This window comes from Salmo trutta, chromosome 15 (genome assembly GCF_901001165.1).
Source record: "Salmo trutta chromosome 15, fSalTru1.1, whole genome shotgun sequence".
Lineage (NCBI taxonomy): Eukaryota > Metazoa > Chordata > Actinopteri > Salmoniformes > Salmonidae > Salmo > Salmo trutta.
In genome coordinates this window covers 66,097,699-66,112,936 of record NC_042971.1, presented here as the reverse complement: position 1 = coordinate 66,112,936, position 15,238 = coordinate 66,097,699, and the positions used below count along the sequence as shown (strand labels likewise).

Sequence of the window (15,238 nt, the reverse complement as noted above, 5' to 3'; positions counted from 1 at the left end):
CCAGCTAGCTTGGTACTAGATAACTGCATTTCAATCTGAAAACAAGATAAACTGTCAAATTTAAGACACCACCTGGATGTACAACTACGTTTTTTTTTTTTGTTGCTGCTGCTGCAAGTTGACCCTAACCGGAAAGCCTTTTGTAGTGTTTGAAAACAAATGTAGCCGCTAACATCGTTTATTTTTTTTGTCGGATAAAGATTTTGGCTAGCCCTTTGCTAGCGCAGGCAGTCGTCAGTTTTGCTTAGTTATACACTGAGAGCAAGTAAAAGACATACACTTGTGTGGATTACGTAAACATATCAAACCAAGGTAAAAAAAATATATATATTTTTTAATGTTGGTGCAACTTCTTTACAACAAGAACAATTAGCGACATGCCGGATGTGCAACTGCATGAAACTATTTTGTCTGCCAAGTTAGAATGGTTTTCCCTTCTGTGTCTGTCTGCTGGCTTGTCTGTGCTTTTCTCCCGCATCGCAAGGTTGACAGGCTGAGACCGTCTCCGATAAAACTTTTCTATTGGCCGCAGACAAAGACATCAATATGGATTGATCAATCAAACACGTATAGTTGGGACGGTTCGGAGTTGTCATTTCCAAAGACTCATGTCTTTATATCCAGCCCTTTCCCCCCCCCTCCAAGCCCTCCAAAACAGACACGCTTGTTCACCACGTTATTTCGCGATAAAAGTTAGCCAGTCCACGTTAGCTGTGCTAGCCCCCCCCCTTAGCTCTGAAAACAGGCTTACAACGGTAGGTAGCGTCATTATGTAACGCCAAAATATTTCAACCTGCACATTTGATCACCTATGATAGAATAGCACGTTTTTGTCTTGATGCCAAAATACAACTATAGCCGAGCTATATTTTCATACATTGTATCAATAACATGGTCTGTCTTGTTATCATCATCATTGAAGAAAGACTGTAGGTTTACCAGCTATGCTGCAGACCTAACCCCATGATTATAAATTGGAACGAGTGAATTTGGGCGTTGTTATCTTGTAATAACAACAATATTTCAATGTTTTAATTTTTAAATTTTCTTCATATAGCCAACTAGCGATGTTTTGTTTTCATATCGACCCAATATCATCGTTTATGTGCCAGGAATTTGGATGGTTTGAAATGTTGACAGAGATTTTCACACCTTTCTGTTGACACTGCGCACTCTTCAACACAATTATATCTGCGATCTAAACCAATCAATCAATAAAACATTTACAACAACAACAAAATGTTTTGCAATGTCAACAACGTTTAGCAATTTCCCTCTTTGTAAATGTACATTTCACCCCACCAATTGCTGTCAGCAAAAGTGCAGGAATCGATATATTAAAAGGTAGCTAGGTGGCTGTAGAAACCAACGTTATTACTATTCTGTGACACACACACACACACACACACACACACACACACACGGGGCTCAAACTCGGATGAGTAGAAGCTGGAAATTAATAAAAGTCCTGTCAGTAATCACATTCCATTTACAAACTGATATTTATAAACGTTCAGTCCCACTTTCACTGCATGTGTTGACCATTTTTACAAAGTCCGTTTTATATATCTTTTCCGCTGTCTTTATAGCGTGTATGTATTTATTTTGTATATGCACGTGATTGTCACTTCTTGATCTCTGGCTAAACTGCCATTAGCACAGCTAGACCTGGATTTGTGGAAATATTCCCGTTCCTAAACCAATTTTCTTCCTATTTTATTTCACCCGATTCATACATTTGATCCGAAACCTCCTGTTGCTGGAGGATGCGCTGAGAGAGAACAGGTTTAAATGCAAAGTGGAATCTTGCGCGACTCGGCTCGCGGTCGTCTGGATTTTGAGGAAGATCTAGTAGTCGGTCCCCCTCCCATCCGTGCGGGAACTGGCGTCCTCTGACCGCAATTTGTTTCCATGTTTTTAGGTTTGTGTGATTTTGCTAAAATGCATCACCAACAGCGAATGGCTGCCTTAGGGACAGACAAAGAACTAAGCGACTTATTGGATTTCAGTGCGGTAAGCAATTGTTATAATATTGCAATGACCACAACCACGGCACCGACCTACCGGCGACTGTTTAACATTTTATTTGTATGGCATAGATAGACGAATGTTTTTGGTATTCATTGTGATGTATTTCTTTAAAAGTGTTTTTTTTCTGTACGTCTTTAACTCAACGTAAAACATATGATTTAAGCAAGTTATAGTATCCTAATTGTGTTTTCTATTTTTCCCAAAACATGTGCAGAGAAATATGATATTGCATTAGTAATTGTGTTGTTTCTATAGATGCGAAACAGCGATTTGAAAATGTTCCCAACATCAATGGTAGTATATCCCATTTTAAGTATTTTTTTCTTGTTTCATTCTGTCCTAGAATAGACATTTTTTAAATACGTTTTAAACTCCTGTCTTTTTATGGATAATTCTAGTGACAGCTCTCTCTGTCAGTAGATCAGTCCCAGTAACATAACTGCATGCGGGAGTAGCCCACGATTATATATCAGCTTTAACATATAGTCCTTACTTTTCCAATGGTGATGTTTTTATTTCATGTTATGAATAACGGATAATTGACTTTATTCCGACCCGTTCTAGTCGTGGCAAATATTTGTCTTTATAACGCTGTATGTTCGGAAGTTGGGACAGGAAACGTGCCCCACGGCCATGTTTCTTGAACCAATAATGATCGCTACTTTTGGTCAACTTCTAGCTGTTTGTGAAAAACAAAACAAATATATAAATCACTTTTATGTATCAGAAATACATTTGATATTTGCTAATCTAGAATTTTTTTGGGGTTAGTGTATTTACAGCGTGCTAGGCGTTATTAATAATTACCGTTTTTATATTGCTGTTATTTCTGAGGAGGACACTATAATTTGAAGGATGCAGTAGAATTAGAAGACACTACTATTGGTCAATATGAATGACCATATGCAGCACAGATAGTCCTTGAGGGAAAGTACCAGTACAGTATTGGTGTTCAGCACTCAGTTGAAGTTGGCTTAGAGTTTCCATCATAGACTACAATTATACTTATTGTGTAAGCAGAAGGCTATTATAACCGTTATTACAAAACGTGATAATATGATTGGACAAAAACATTAAATGCCCTATTTATTGATATATATTTAAGATTGAACTTTTAAGCAATAAGGGTGTGTATTGTAAAGTACTGTTTCCTTTCTTTCAGATGTTCTCTCCTCCTGTTAGTGGTAAAAACGGACCAACCTCCCTGGGAAGTGGACATTTTGCAGCCTCAAGTATGTCAATCTCAGCTCATTTAAATAACACAATTATAACTGTGGATATTGCATATGTTTAAACAAGTTACTATCATTTTTTAGCTTCAATGTGTAAACATATTTTTTTTCCTCTTACAAGGACAAATTATATTTATTACAGATTATATTTTGCCTTGTTTATCAGATAATAAGAGTCTCGTTGTACATTTGTATTTTTTTTTACAGTTAACTAGGCCAGTCAGTTAAGAACAAATTCTTATTTACAATGACGGGCCTACCGGGGAACAGTGGGTTTAACTGCCTTGTTCAGGGGCAGAACGACAGATTGTCAGCTCGAGGATTCGATCCAGCAACCTTTCAGTTACTGGCCCAACGCTCTAACCACTAGGCTACCTTACATACATCATACATTATTATTGATAGCCCTTTACGTTGTGAGTATCTCTGTTGGTATTGATTCAGTGTGATAGTAGTGGGTTTACATGTGATTTTTCTGGGCTCACTGGACCTCCCACTCAGTACATCGCTGAGGAGGCCTGATGTGTCTTTAAACAGCAGGCCTTAGTGAAGAATCAGACATCTTTCCTCTTTGGGTAGTAACAGCAGGCCTCAGTGAAGACTCAGGCATCTTTCCTCTTTGGGTTGTAACAGCAGGCCTCAGTGAAGAATCAGGCATCTTACCTCTTTGGGTTGTAACAGCAGGCCTTAGTGAAGAATCAGACATCTTTCCTCTTTGGGTAGTAACAGCAGGCCTCAGTGAAGAATCAGGCATCTTTCCTCTTTGGGTAGTAACAGCAGGCCTCAGTGAAGAATCAGGCATCTTTCCTCTTTGGGTAGTAACAGCAGGCCTCAGTGAAGAATCAGGCATCTTTCCTCTTTGGGTAGTAACAGCAGGCCTCAGTGAAGAATCAGGCATATTTCCTCTTTGGGTAGTAACAGCAGGCCTCAGTGAAGAATCAGGCATCTTTCCTCTTTGGGTAGTAACAGCAGGCCTCAGTGAAGAATCAGGCATCTTTCCTCTTTGGGTAGTAACAGCAGGCCTCAGTGAAGAATCAGGCATCTTACCTCTTTGGGTAGTAACAGCAGGCCTCAGTGAAGAATCAGGCATCTTTCCTCTTTGGGTAGTAACAGCAGGCCTCAGTGAAGAATCAGGCATATTTCCTCTTTGGGTAGTAACAGCAGGCCTCAGTGAAGAATCAGGCATCTTTCCTCTTTGGGTAGTAACAGCAGGCCTCAGTGAAGAATCAGGCATCTTACCTCTTTGGGTAGTAACAGCAGGCCTCAGTGAAGAATCAGGCATCTTTCCTCTTTGGGTAGTAACAGCAGGCCTCAGTGAAGAATCAGGCATCTTTCCTCTTTGGGTAGTAACAGCAGGCCTCAGTGAAGAATCAGGCATCTTTCCTCTTTGGGTAGTAACAGCAGGCCTCAGTGAAGAATCAGGCATCTTTCCTCTTTGGGTAGTAACAGCAGGCCTCAGTGAAGAATCAGGCATCTTTCCTCTTTGGGTTGTAACAGCAGGCCTCAGTGAAGAATCAGGCATCTTTCCTCTTTGGGTAGTAACAGCAGGCCTCAGTGAAGAATCAGGCATCTTTCCTCTTTGGGTCGTAACAGCAGGCCTCAGTGAAGAATCAGGCATCTTACCTCTTTGGGTAGTAACAGCAGGCCTCAGTGAAGAATCAGGCATCTATCCTCTTTGGGTAGTAACAGCAGGCCTCAGTGAAGAATCAGGCATCTATCCTCTTTGGGTTGTAACAGCAGGTGCAGCCTGTCAGTGCCAGAGAGACTTTAAATGCAGTTACACTGCCGTCATATATCTGTGGGGTTTGAATGGCAGCGACAATGCATTTTAGTTGTTGTTTTGTAGGGTCTACGTGGTTTGTTGTTAAGTCTTTTGTCTGTAGCACAGGAGCAGAAATATTGGTTTAAAATGTATGGACAAGCCTTCGGATTGTAATTTCCTTCATGTGGATGTGTAGAACCGGTTTGGGTAGTAACAGCAGGTATAGCGTGTTATACTAAACCCAGTCCAATCTAGTACAGGTTTAAACTGAATGAACTATAAAGACGGAATTCAATATGACATTTTATTCAATGGTTTGAGGGGAATGGCCTCGTCTCTGAGGGGAGATCCTCGGAGCCAGATGATTTGGTTGCAGGCAGCCCCATGCGAGGCTGCTGGCGTTGAAACCCCACCGCTGGGGAGGGTGGGGGGGAAAAGGAATTCCAATGAAGGGTTCTTAAAATTATTATAGCTGGTGGTGTTGGGGAAGTGGATGGTTATTATAGCTGGTGGTGTTGGGGAGGTGGATGGTTATTATAGCTGGTGGTGTTGGGGAAGTGGATGGTTATTATAGCTGGTGGTGTTGGGGAAGTGGATGGTTATTATAGCTGGTGGTGTTGGGGAGGTGGATGGTTATTATAGCTGGTGGTGTTGGGGAAGTGGATGGTTATTATAGCTGGTGGTGTTGGGGAAGTGGATGGTTATTATAGCTGGTGGTGTTGGGGAAGTGGATGGTTATTATAGCTGGTGGTGTTGGGGAAGTGGATGGTTATTATAGCTGGTGGTGTTGGGGAAGTGGATGGTTATTATAGCTGGTGGTGTTGGGGAAGTGGATGGTTATTATAGCTGGTGGTGTTGGGGAAGTGGATGGTTATTATAGCTGGTGGTGTTGGGGAAGTGGATGGTTATTATAGCTGGTGGTGTTGGGGAAGTGGATGGTTATTATAGCTGGTGGTGTTGGGGAAGTGGATGGTTATTATAGCTGGTGGTGTTGGGGAAGTGGATGGTTATTATAGCTGGTGGTGTTGGGGAAGTGGATGGTTATTATAGCTGGTGGTGTTGGGGAGGTGGATGGTTATTATAGCTGGTGGTGTTGGGGAAGTGGATGGTTGTTATAGCTGGTGGTGTTGGGGAGGTGGATGGTTATTATAGCTGGTGGTGTTGGGGAGGTGGATGGTTATTATAGCTGGTGGTGTTGGGGAGGTGGATGGTTATTATAGCTGGTGGTGTTGGGGAGGTGGATGGTTATTATAGCTGGTGGTGTTGGGGATGTGGATGGTTATTATAGCTGGTGGTGTTGGGGAAGTGGATGGTTATTATAGCTGGTGGTGTTGGGGAAGTGGATGGTTATTATAGCTGGTGGTGTTGGGGAGGTGGATGGTTATTATAGCTGGTGGTGTTGGGGAAGTGGATGGTTATTATAGCTGGTGGTGTTGGGGAAGTGGATGGTTATTATAGCTGGTGGTGTTGGGAAGTGGATGGTTATTATAGCTGGTGGTGTTGGGGAAGTGGATGGTTATTATAGCTGGTGGTGTTGGGGAAGTGGATGGTTATTATAGCTGGTGGTGTTGGGGAAGTGGATGGTTATTATAGCTGGTGGTGTTGGGGAAGTGGATGGTTGTTATAGCTGGTGGTGTTGGGGAAGTGGATGGTTATTATAGCTGGTGGTGTTGGGGAAGTGGATGGTTATTATAGCTGGTGGTGTTGGGGAAGTGGATGGTTGTTATAGCTGGTGGTGTTGGGGAAGTGGATGGTTATTATAGCTGGTGGTGTTGGGGAGGTGGATGGTTATTATAGCTGGTGGTGTTGGGGAAGTGGATGGTTATTATAGCTGGTGGTGTTGGGGAAGTGGATGGTTGTCGGTAATTGTTGTAAAAAAAATAAAAAATAAAACAGCAAGTGAGAGAACAAAGGGGTAAGTTAACATATAAATACTATCCCAACATTTACACCCCCCTCATTGGCTGAGAAAGAGGAAGTGAACCCATAGGTTAAACAGCTCGCGTGAGGAATGTCCGTTACTACGCCGTGCTCATAGGTCATAGGGTAAATAGATGAATGACATTCCACACAGGGCTAATGGGAAACAGGAGGAGACACGAGATCTTGTGCGAGACGTGATGATGATGCTACGTTTTGTATTCATTCATACGCCCCTAGAATAGGAAACATTAGTGAATTATGTTCTGCTTACTGGATGAAGATAAACAAGCCTTTAAGACCAGCCTTCCTGAAAGAGAGATGATGAAGAATTTTGTTTACGCTGTTGTCGTTTGTAGGCCTTTGTGACATGCAGTTCACTCTTTTGTCTCTGTAGCACATTAGCAGAAATGTTTGTCTTTTGGAATAGACATTGCATTATAATTTATCTCTGTAGGTAGGCTATATAACTCTGTAGGTAGGCTATATCTCTGTAGGTAGGCTATATATCTCTGTAGGTAGGCTATATATCTCTGTAGGTAGGCTATATATCTCTGTAGGTAGGCTATATATCTCTGTAGGTAGGCTATATATTCTGTAGGTAGGCTATATATCTCTGTAGGTAGGCTATATATCTCTGTAGGTAGGCTATATATCTCTGTAGGTAGGCTATATATCTCTGTAGGTAGGCTATATATCTCTGTTGGTAGGCTATATATCTCTGTAGGTAGGCTATATATCTCTGTAGGTAGGCTATATATCTCTGTAGGTAGGCTATATATCTCTGTAGGTAGAATATATCTCTATGTAGGTAGGCTATATATCTCTGTAGGTAGGCTATATATTCTGTAGGTAGGCTATATATCTCTGTAGGTAGGCTATATATCTCTGTAGGTAGGCTATATATCTCTGTAGGTAGGCTATATATCTCTGTAGGTAGGCTATATCTCTATGTAGGTAGGCTATATGTGACCGACAGGCTCGATTCTGTTTTATGTAGCAAAATTTGAAAGTGTGTTTTTTACATTGGATTAAAGTAGAGACTCAGAGCTACAAAAGGGTTTATCAAACACTACAGTTGAGGAAACAATGGGGATGTTATTCTGCTTTGAAAGCTGATCAACTTGTAAACTCACTTTTAAGACAATGGCCCTTAAATGTTTGGCTACTGGAGAGCTCTTTGTCTACACCCATTCAACATCATTCACACCCTCTTAAGCCTTAGCACCACCCATCTCTTTAAGGATTCACGTGTGAGGCCATGTGCTAAACAGAGTGAGTACTGTAGTGTACTAAACAACCAAATATTTCAAGACTAAAGGATGGTTTGTACTACATCAAACGACATGTCTGTAGACAGTTGTCGCAGCGACATCATGAACATTCTATTGTCGTCCGACGTCAAACTTGTCGTTGTCGTTATGAAAAAGTAGAAACACAAAAATGACAGGCTGCAGGACGTCAGCAGCCTGGTCGGTCCAAAATAGCATAACTGGTGTATTTTAACACCAATAAACCCATCCGTTTAAAAATTTATTTAGTAAATGTCAATCTAGAAAACCAGGCAACTAAAAGCAACTTTCTAAACAATGTTTTGGTTGTTTCTAGCTTGTTAGCTAGCTAGCTAACGTTAATAAGTTAACTGGCTAGCTAGTTCAAATAACAACCATAACATATATCTGACAACGTCCTAACTTTAGCTCATTTCTATTCACAACAATCATTATTTACAAGTTAATGGCGAGCCAATGACACAATATAACTTACTGGTTGTGAGTGTGACTAAATAAAAGCAGGGCATTCTCCTGGAGAATTTTAGAACTTGGACCTAACGTTATATGCTAATCTGACTTTGTTGCAGGTCATGTTGTTCTTCACATTACTGTCTCTGGTGAACACACACTATATCAAATAAAATCTATGTTTATTTGTCACATACACAGGATACAGAAGGTGTAAACGGTACAGTGAAATGATTACTTGCATAGTGGAATCTTTTGTTTAGACATGTAGATCGCTAGCTAGCTAAACAATGAACCAATCCCAACTCATAACGTTACCACCCTGCGTGAATCTATAGGTAGCTTAAGCAATGCAACTAATAGGTTCAATGTTAACTAGCTAGCAAACATTGTGATATAACTAGCAAAACAAATGGCTCTGAGATACGAATAATATTACTACACAGATCACACACTTAACGTTAGCTAGCGAGCCAACCAGCTAACATTAGCTAGCTAGCTAACAGTACGCTTTAACTTGCAATGAAAATGACTTTCTGACAAAATTCAAAACATATAATATCCCTTACGCTTCTTCCTCTCTGTCAAGTATGCCACGGTTGCCCTTAGTTTGAAGATGTAATCCGGAGACTGCCGTTTTATACAACGTCCTTCTGTGTTCTCTTTTTTGACTCCCTCCGCATTTGCAATCAAACGCCTGAATTTTATCCATCTCCTTAGCTATCATACTCTGCTTCCATTGGTTATTCCGCTGATTTGAAAACTCGGCCCTCCAGAAAGTGGAGAGCCTTAGCAACACATTTGCAGTTCATAGTGATATCTTTAAAAAACGCTGCCTTAGAAAGGATTACCTATACATACTGAGCAGCTCATGTTAGCTATAGACAGAAGCGTGCTATATGGAACAAAAAATATAAATGCAACATGCAAAGTGTTGGTAATCATGTTTCATTAGCTCAAATAAATAATAAAAGCTTATTTATCAAAAAATTGTGTGCACAAATTTGTTTACATCTCTATTAGTGAGCATTTCTCCTTTGCTAAAATAATCCATCCACCTGATTAAACTGATCGATTTCCTTATTTTGAACTGTAACTAAGTAAAATATTTGAAATTGTTGCATGTTGTGTTTATATTTTTTGTTCAGTATACATGGCAGACCAATCTTAACTTATCTCTCTCGGCATGTCCAGCCCATCCATTATCTTAGGCAATCATGGCTAGCGAGAAGGTTCTTGGCTTTTTCTGTGGCTAAACCAACTCGGCTCGTAATTTAACTATTTTATTCGTATTTATAGATGGAATACATATTTGATTTTAAGGCACATGAAAGTTCACATGTTCCAGAAGGTATTTCTGACCCAAAACGCATTTGAATTAAAAACAAATGTTTACGTTCAAACGCCTCTCCTGTGAAGTACTGATGCCGACATACGCCTAGGTTCCTGAAACGAGTCACAAATCTCTCTGTAGGTAGGCTATATATCTCTGTAGGTAGGCTATATATCTCTGTAGGTAGGCTATATATCTCCGTAGGTAGGCTATATATCTCTGTAGGTAGGCTATATATCTCTGTAGGTAGGCTATATATCTCTGTAGGTAGACTATATATCTCTGTAGGTAGGCTATATCTCTCTGTAGGTAGGCTATATATCTCTGTAGGTAGGCTATATATCTCTGTAGGTAGACTATATATCTCTGTAGGTAGGCTATATATCTCTGTAGGTAGAATATATCTCTCTGGCGGTAGAATATATATCTCTGTAGGTAGAATATATCTCTCTGGCGGTAGAATATATCTCTCTGTAGGTAGAATATATCTCTCTGTAGGTAGAATATATATCTCTGTAGGTAGAATATATCTCTCTGGCGGTAGAATATATCTCTCTGTAGGTAGAATATATATCTCTGTCGGTAGAATATATATCTCTGGCGGTAGGCTATTTCTCTCTGTAGGTAGAATATATATCTCTGTTGGTAGAATATATATATCTGTAGGTAGAATATATCTCTCTGGCGGTAGAATATATATCTCTGTAGGTAGAATATATCTCTCTGGCGGTAGAATATATATCTCTGTTGGTAGAATATATCTCTCTGTTGGTAGAATATATATCTCTGTAGGTAGAATATATATCTCTGGCGGTAGACTATATCTCTCTGTAGGTAGAATATATATCTCTGGCGGTAGAATATATCTCTCTGTAGGTAGAATATATCTCTCTGGCGGTAGAATATATCTCTCTGTAGGTAGAATATATCTCTCTGGCGGTAGAATATATATCTCTGTCGGTAGAATATATCTCTCTGTAGGTAGAATATATATCTCTGTAGGTAGAATATATATCTCTGGCGGTAGGCTATATATCTCTGTAGGTAGAATATATATCTCTGTAGGTAGGCTATATATCTCTGTAGGTAGAATATATCTCTCTGGCGGTAGGCTATATATCTCTGTAGGTAGAATATATATCTCTGGCGGTAGAATATATATCTCTGTAGGTAGAATATATATCTCTGTAGGTAGAATATATCTCTGGCGGTAGAATATATATCTCTGTAGGTAGAATATATATCTCTGTAGGTAGAATATATCTCTGGCGGTAGAATATATATCTCTGTAGGTAGAATATATCTCTCTGGCGGTAGAATATATATCTCTGTTGGTAGAATATATCTCTCTGTTGGTAGAATATATATCTCTGTAGGTAGAATATATATCTCTGGCGGTAGACTATATCTCTCTGTAGGTAGAATATATATCTCTGGCGGTAGAATATATCTCTCTGTAGGTAGAATATATCTCTCTGGCGGTAGAATATATCTCTCTGTAGGTAGAATATATATCTCTGTTGGTAGAATATATCTCTGTAGGTAGAATATATCTCTCTGGCGGTAGAATATATATCTCTGTAGGTAGAATATATATCTCTGTAGGTAGAATATATCTCTCTGGCGGTAGAATATATATCTCTGTCGGTAGAATATATCTCTCTGTAGGTAGAATATATATCTCTGTAGGTAGAATATATATCTCTGGCGGTAGGCTATATATCTCTGTAGGTAGAATATATATCTCTGTAGGTAGGCTATATATCTCTGTAGGTAGAATATATCTCTCTGGCGGTAGGCTATATATCTCTGTAGGTAGAATATATATCTCTGGCGGTAGAATATATATCTCTGTAGGTAGAATATATATCTCTGTAGGTAGAATATATCTCTCTGGCGGTAGAATATATATCTCTGTAGGTAGAATATATATCTCTGTAGGTAGAATATATCTCTCTGGCGGTAGGCTATATATCTCTGTAGGTAGAATATATCTCTCTGGCGGTAGGCTATATATCTCTGTAGGTAGAATATATATCTCTGTAGGTAGAATATATATCTCTGGCGGTAGAATATATATCTCTGTAGGTAGAATATATCTCTCTGTAGGTAGAATATATATCTCTGTAGGTAGAATATATATCTCTGTTGGTAGAATATATATCTCTGTAGGTAGAATATATCTCTCTGTAGGTAGAATATATATCTCTGTAGGTAGAATATATATCTCTGTTGGTAGAATATATCTCTCTGTAGGTAGAATATATCTCTCTGGCGGTAGAATATATCTCTCTGTAGGTAGAATATATCTCTCTGTAGGTAGAATATATCTCTCTGGCGGTAGGCTATTTCATGTGGCTTTACAGTATCATATTTCCATGCACCACTATATCAACATTTTATTTGCTAAACAAACACACATCATTCCAGTGGACATTATGATGTTGACCTGTGGATGTATCTAAAGGAAGGCCTATATAAAAGACAATAACAGTTTTGTTTACATTTATTAAATGATCCTGGCATGGAAAGCACTTTGTCGTGGTCGGTTGTGTTTTTGGAAGATGTTGAATGAGTTAAATGTTTTCTCAGACCGTGCTGCTGATACACTGCTTCCTGGATGTAATTAGGCCTGAGTGTGTGTGTGTGTGTGTGTGTGTGTGTGTGTGTGTGTGTGTGTGTGTGTGTGTGTGTGTGTGTGTGTGTGGATGACAAGCTTAACGCCAGTGTATAGGCCTAGTCTACCAGGAGTTGTAACAGACATTAAATATTGAAACAAGCCACACGGTAGACCAGAGATCATCAACTAGATTTAGCCGTGAGCGTATGGTCAGGGGGGGCGTATGGTCAGGGGGGGGCCAGAACATAATTACAAATAATTTGTAGTCTCCAAATTGACCGCGAGAAGCCCAAAGAGATATAATAAATTGACTAAAACATAATCATTTCAAGCCTTGCTTACATTTGTATACAATCACGTCTCTCTATTATGTGTGGGAATACTTGGGAATAGATTTTCCTAAATTAAAATCACTTGGAGCTGATTTCCTGGTGTTTTTACAGTCTTTTATGTCCAACAATTAAAATGATAATAAAATAAAAAAAATACTCGGGGGGCCAAATATCTTGCCGCCACTAGGGGAACTCTGCTTGAAAGATTTCATATTATAGGGGTCATCCTAAAATATAATGACCCATAATTCCTTACCTGGATACCTCACTGTGGTTTCAAGATCTCAACTGCTTATTAACGGTGTTTACCTTTATTTAACGAGGCAAGTCAGTTAGGAGCACAGTTAACTGCTTTGTTCAGAGGCAGAATGACAGATTTTTACCTTGTCAGCTCGGGGATTTGATCTAGAAACCTTTAGGGTTACTGGCCCAACGCTCTGACCACTAAGCTACCCTGCCGTTACCTGTTGGCTACTTCCATGTTTTTATCTTGTTGTAGCCTAAGCTCTCATATCCCAACTGCTATTCAAGGTGTTGGCTACTTCCTGGTGTTGGCTTCTTCCTGGTGTTGACTACTTCCTGGTGTTGACTACTTCCGGGTGTTGACTACTTCCGGGTGTTGACTACTTCCGGGTGTTGACTACTTCCTGGTGTTGGCTCCTTCCTGGTGTAGGCTACTTCCTGGTGTTGGCTCCTTCCTGATGTAGGCTACTTCCTGGTGTTGGCTCCTTCCTGGTGTTGGCTACTTCCTGATGTTGGCTACTTCCTGGTGTTGGCTACTTCCTGGTGTTGGCTCCTTCCTGGTGTTGGCTACTTCCTGATGTTGGCTACTTCCTGGTGTTGGCTACTTCCTGGTGTTGGCTCCTTCCTGGTGTTGGCTCCTTCCTGGCTTTGTCCCAAATAGGACCCTATTCACCACAACAGTAGTGCACTAGCCTATATAGGTTGCCGTTTGGGATGCAGATCCTGTGTTTCCCCGTGAGATGTGTGTTGTAGGGTGGCGAGGAGGTGTGTGTGGTGGGGTATGGACACTGCTCTACCCTGTTGCCATGCAACTTGGAGTTGGCAAGCGATAGACAGGAAGAAATGTTTCCTAAAACTGTGAATTGACAAATACATTTTGTTTTTAATGAAAACCGACATTTTATATGTACATAGGCCCAAATGTAGGCTTTTTTTATTTTTATTGATGTTTTCAAGTTGAACATCAACTAAGGAGGTTATCAGTAAAGTCCATCTGTGGATTTTAAATTTGCTTTTGTGAGAGAAAAAAAAGAGAAAAAAAAGCTGCGCACGAAACAGCCAGCGAGGCTCAGCCCCTGTTTTGGCTGTGCCAAAGTTCTGTGTGTGTGTGTGTGTGTGTAATGTGTGTGTGAATATGTGTGTGTGTGTGAATGTGTGTGTGAATGTGTGTGTGTGTGTGTGTATGTGTGTGTGTGTGTGTGTATGTGTGTGTGTGTGTGTGTGTGTGTGTGTGTGTGTGTGTGTGTGTGTGTGTGTGGATGTGTGTGTGTGTGTGTATGTGTGTGTGTGTATGTGTGTGAATGTGTGTGTGTGTGTGTGAGTGTGTGTGTGAATGTGTGAGTGTGTGTGTGACTGTGTGTGTGTGTGTGTGTGAATGTGTGTGTGTGTGTGTGTGTGTGTATGTGTGTGTGTGTGTGTGTGTGAATGTGTGTGTGTGTGAATGTGTGTGTGTGTGTGTGTGAATGTGTGTGTGTGTGTGTGTGTGTGAGTGTGTGTGTGAATGTGTGAGTGTGTGTGTGACTGTGTGTGTGCGTGTGTGTGTGTGTGTGTGAATGTGTGTGTGTGAATGTGTGTGTGAATGTGTGTGTGTGTGTGTGTGTGTGAGTGTGTGTGTGTGTGTGTGTGTGTGTGTCTCGATGCCAGAGTCCCACTGTACGAGGAGAGATTTGGGTGAAGGAGGGAGATATATTTTTGTTGTCTTAATCAGGCATATCATTATTAAGAAACCGTTCAGGGTAAATACTGTCTTAATAATATCCTACAACCTTCCCTTTGATCTACTTCTACACAGAGTCACAGACAGATAGTGTGTGTCTCAAACGACACCCTATTCTCTATATAGTGCACTACTTTTAACCAGGGCTCTGGTCTAAAGCAGTGCACTATATAGGGAATAGGGTTCCATTTGGAACGCCGTAGGATAAAGTGCTTCCAATGCAAGCCTGACTGTTCCCCGGTTCCTCTATTCAACATGATCTGTCTTCGTCATGCCTGTCAGTCAAAAAGAGACTGATTGCATTCA

At 40.4% G+C, this 15,238-nt stretch overlaps 1 protein-coding gene across 1 annotated transcript in view; it reads left to right on the top strand.

The window, feature by feature from the left end:
• Positions 1–15,238, top strand: part of LOC115148362 (transcription factor 4-like) — a 238,281-nt gene that overhangs the window by 98 nt on the left and 222,945 nt on the right. The window contains exons 1-4 of the mRNA XM_029690272.1: positions 1–312; positions 1,922–2,013; positions 2,287–2,325; positions 3,194–3,263. The exon at positions 1–312 is cut by the window's left edge and continues 98 nt beyond it. Coding sequence (XP_029546132.1) covers positions 1,942–2,013; positions 2,287–2,325; positions 3,194–3,263 — 181 coding nt within the window. The 5' untranslated portion in view covers positions 1–312; positions 1,922–1,941. The remainder of the gene's footprint in view (positions 313–1,921; positions 2,014–2,286; positions 2,326–3,193; positions 3,264–15,238) is intronic.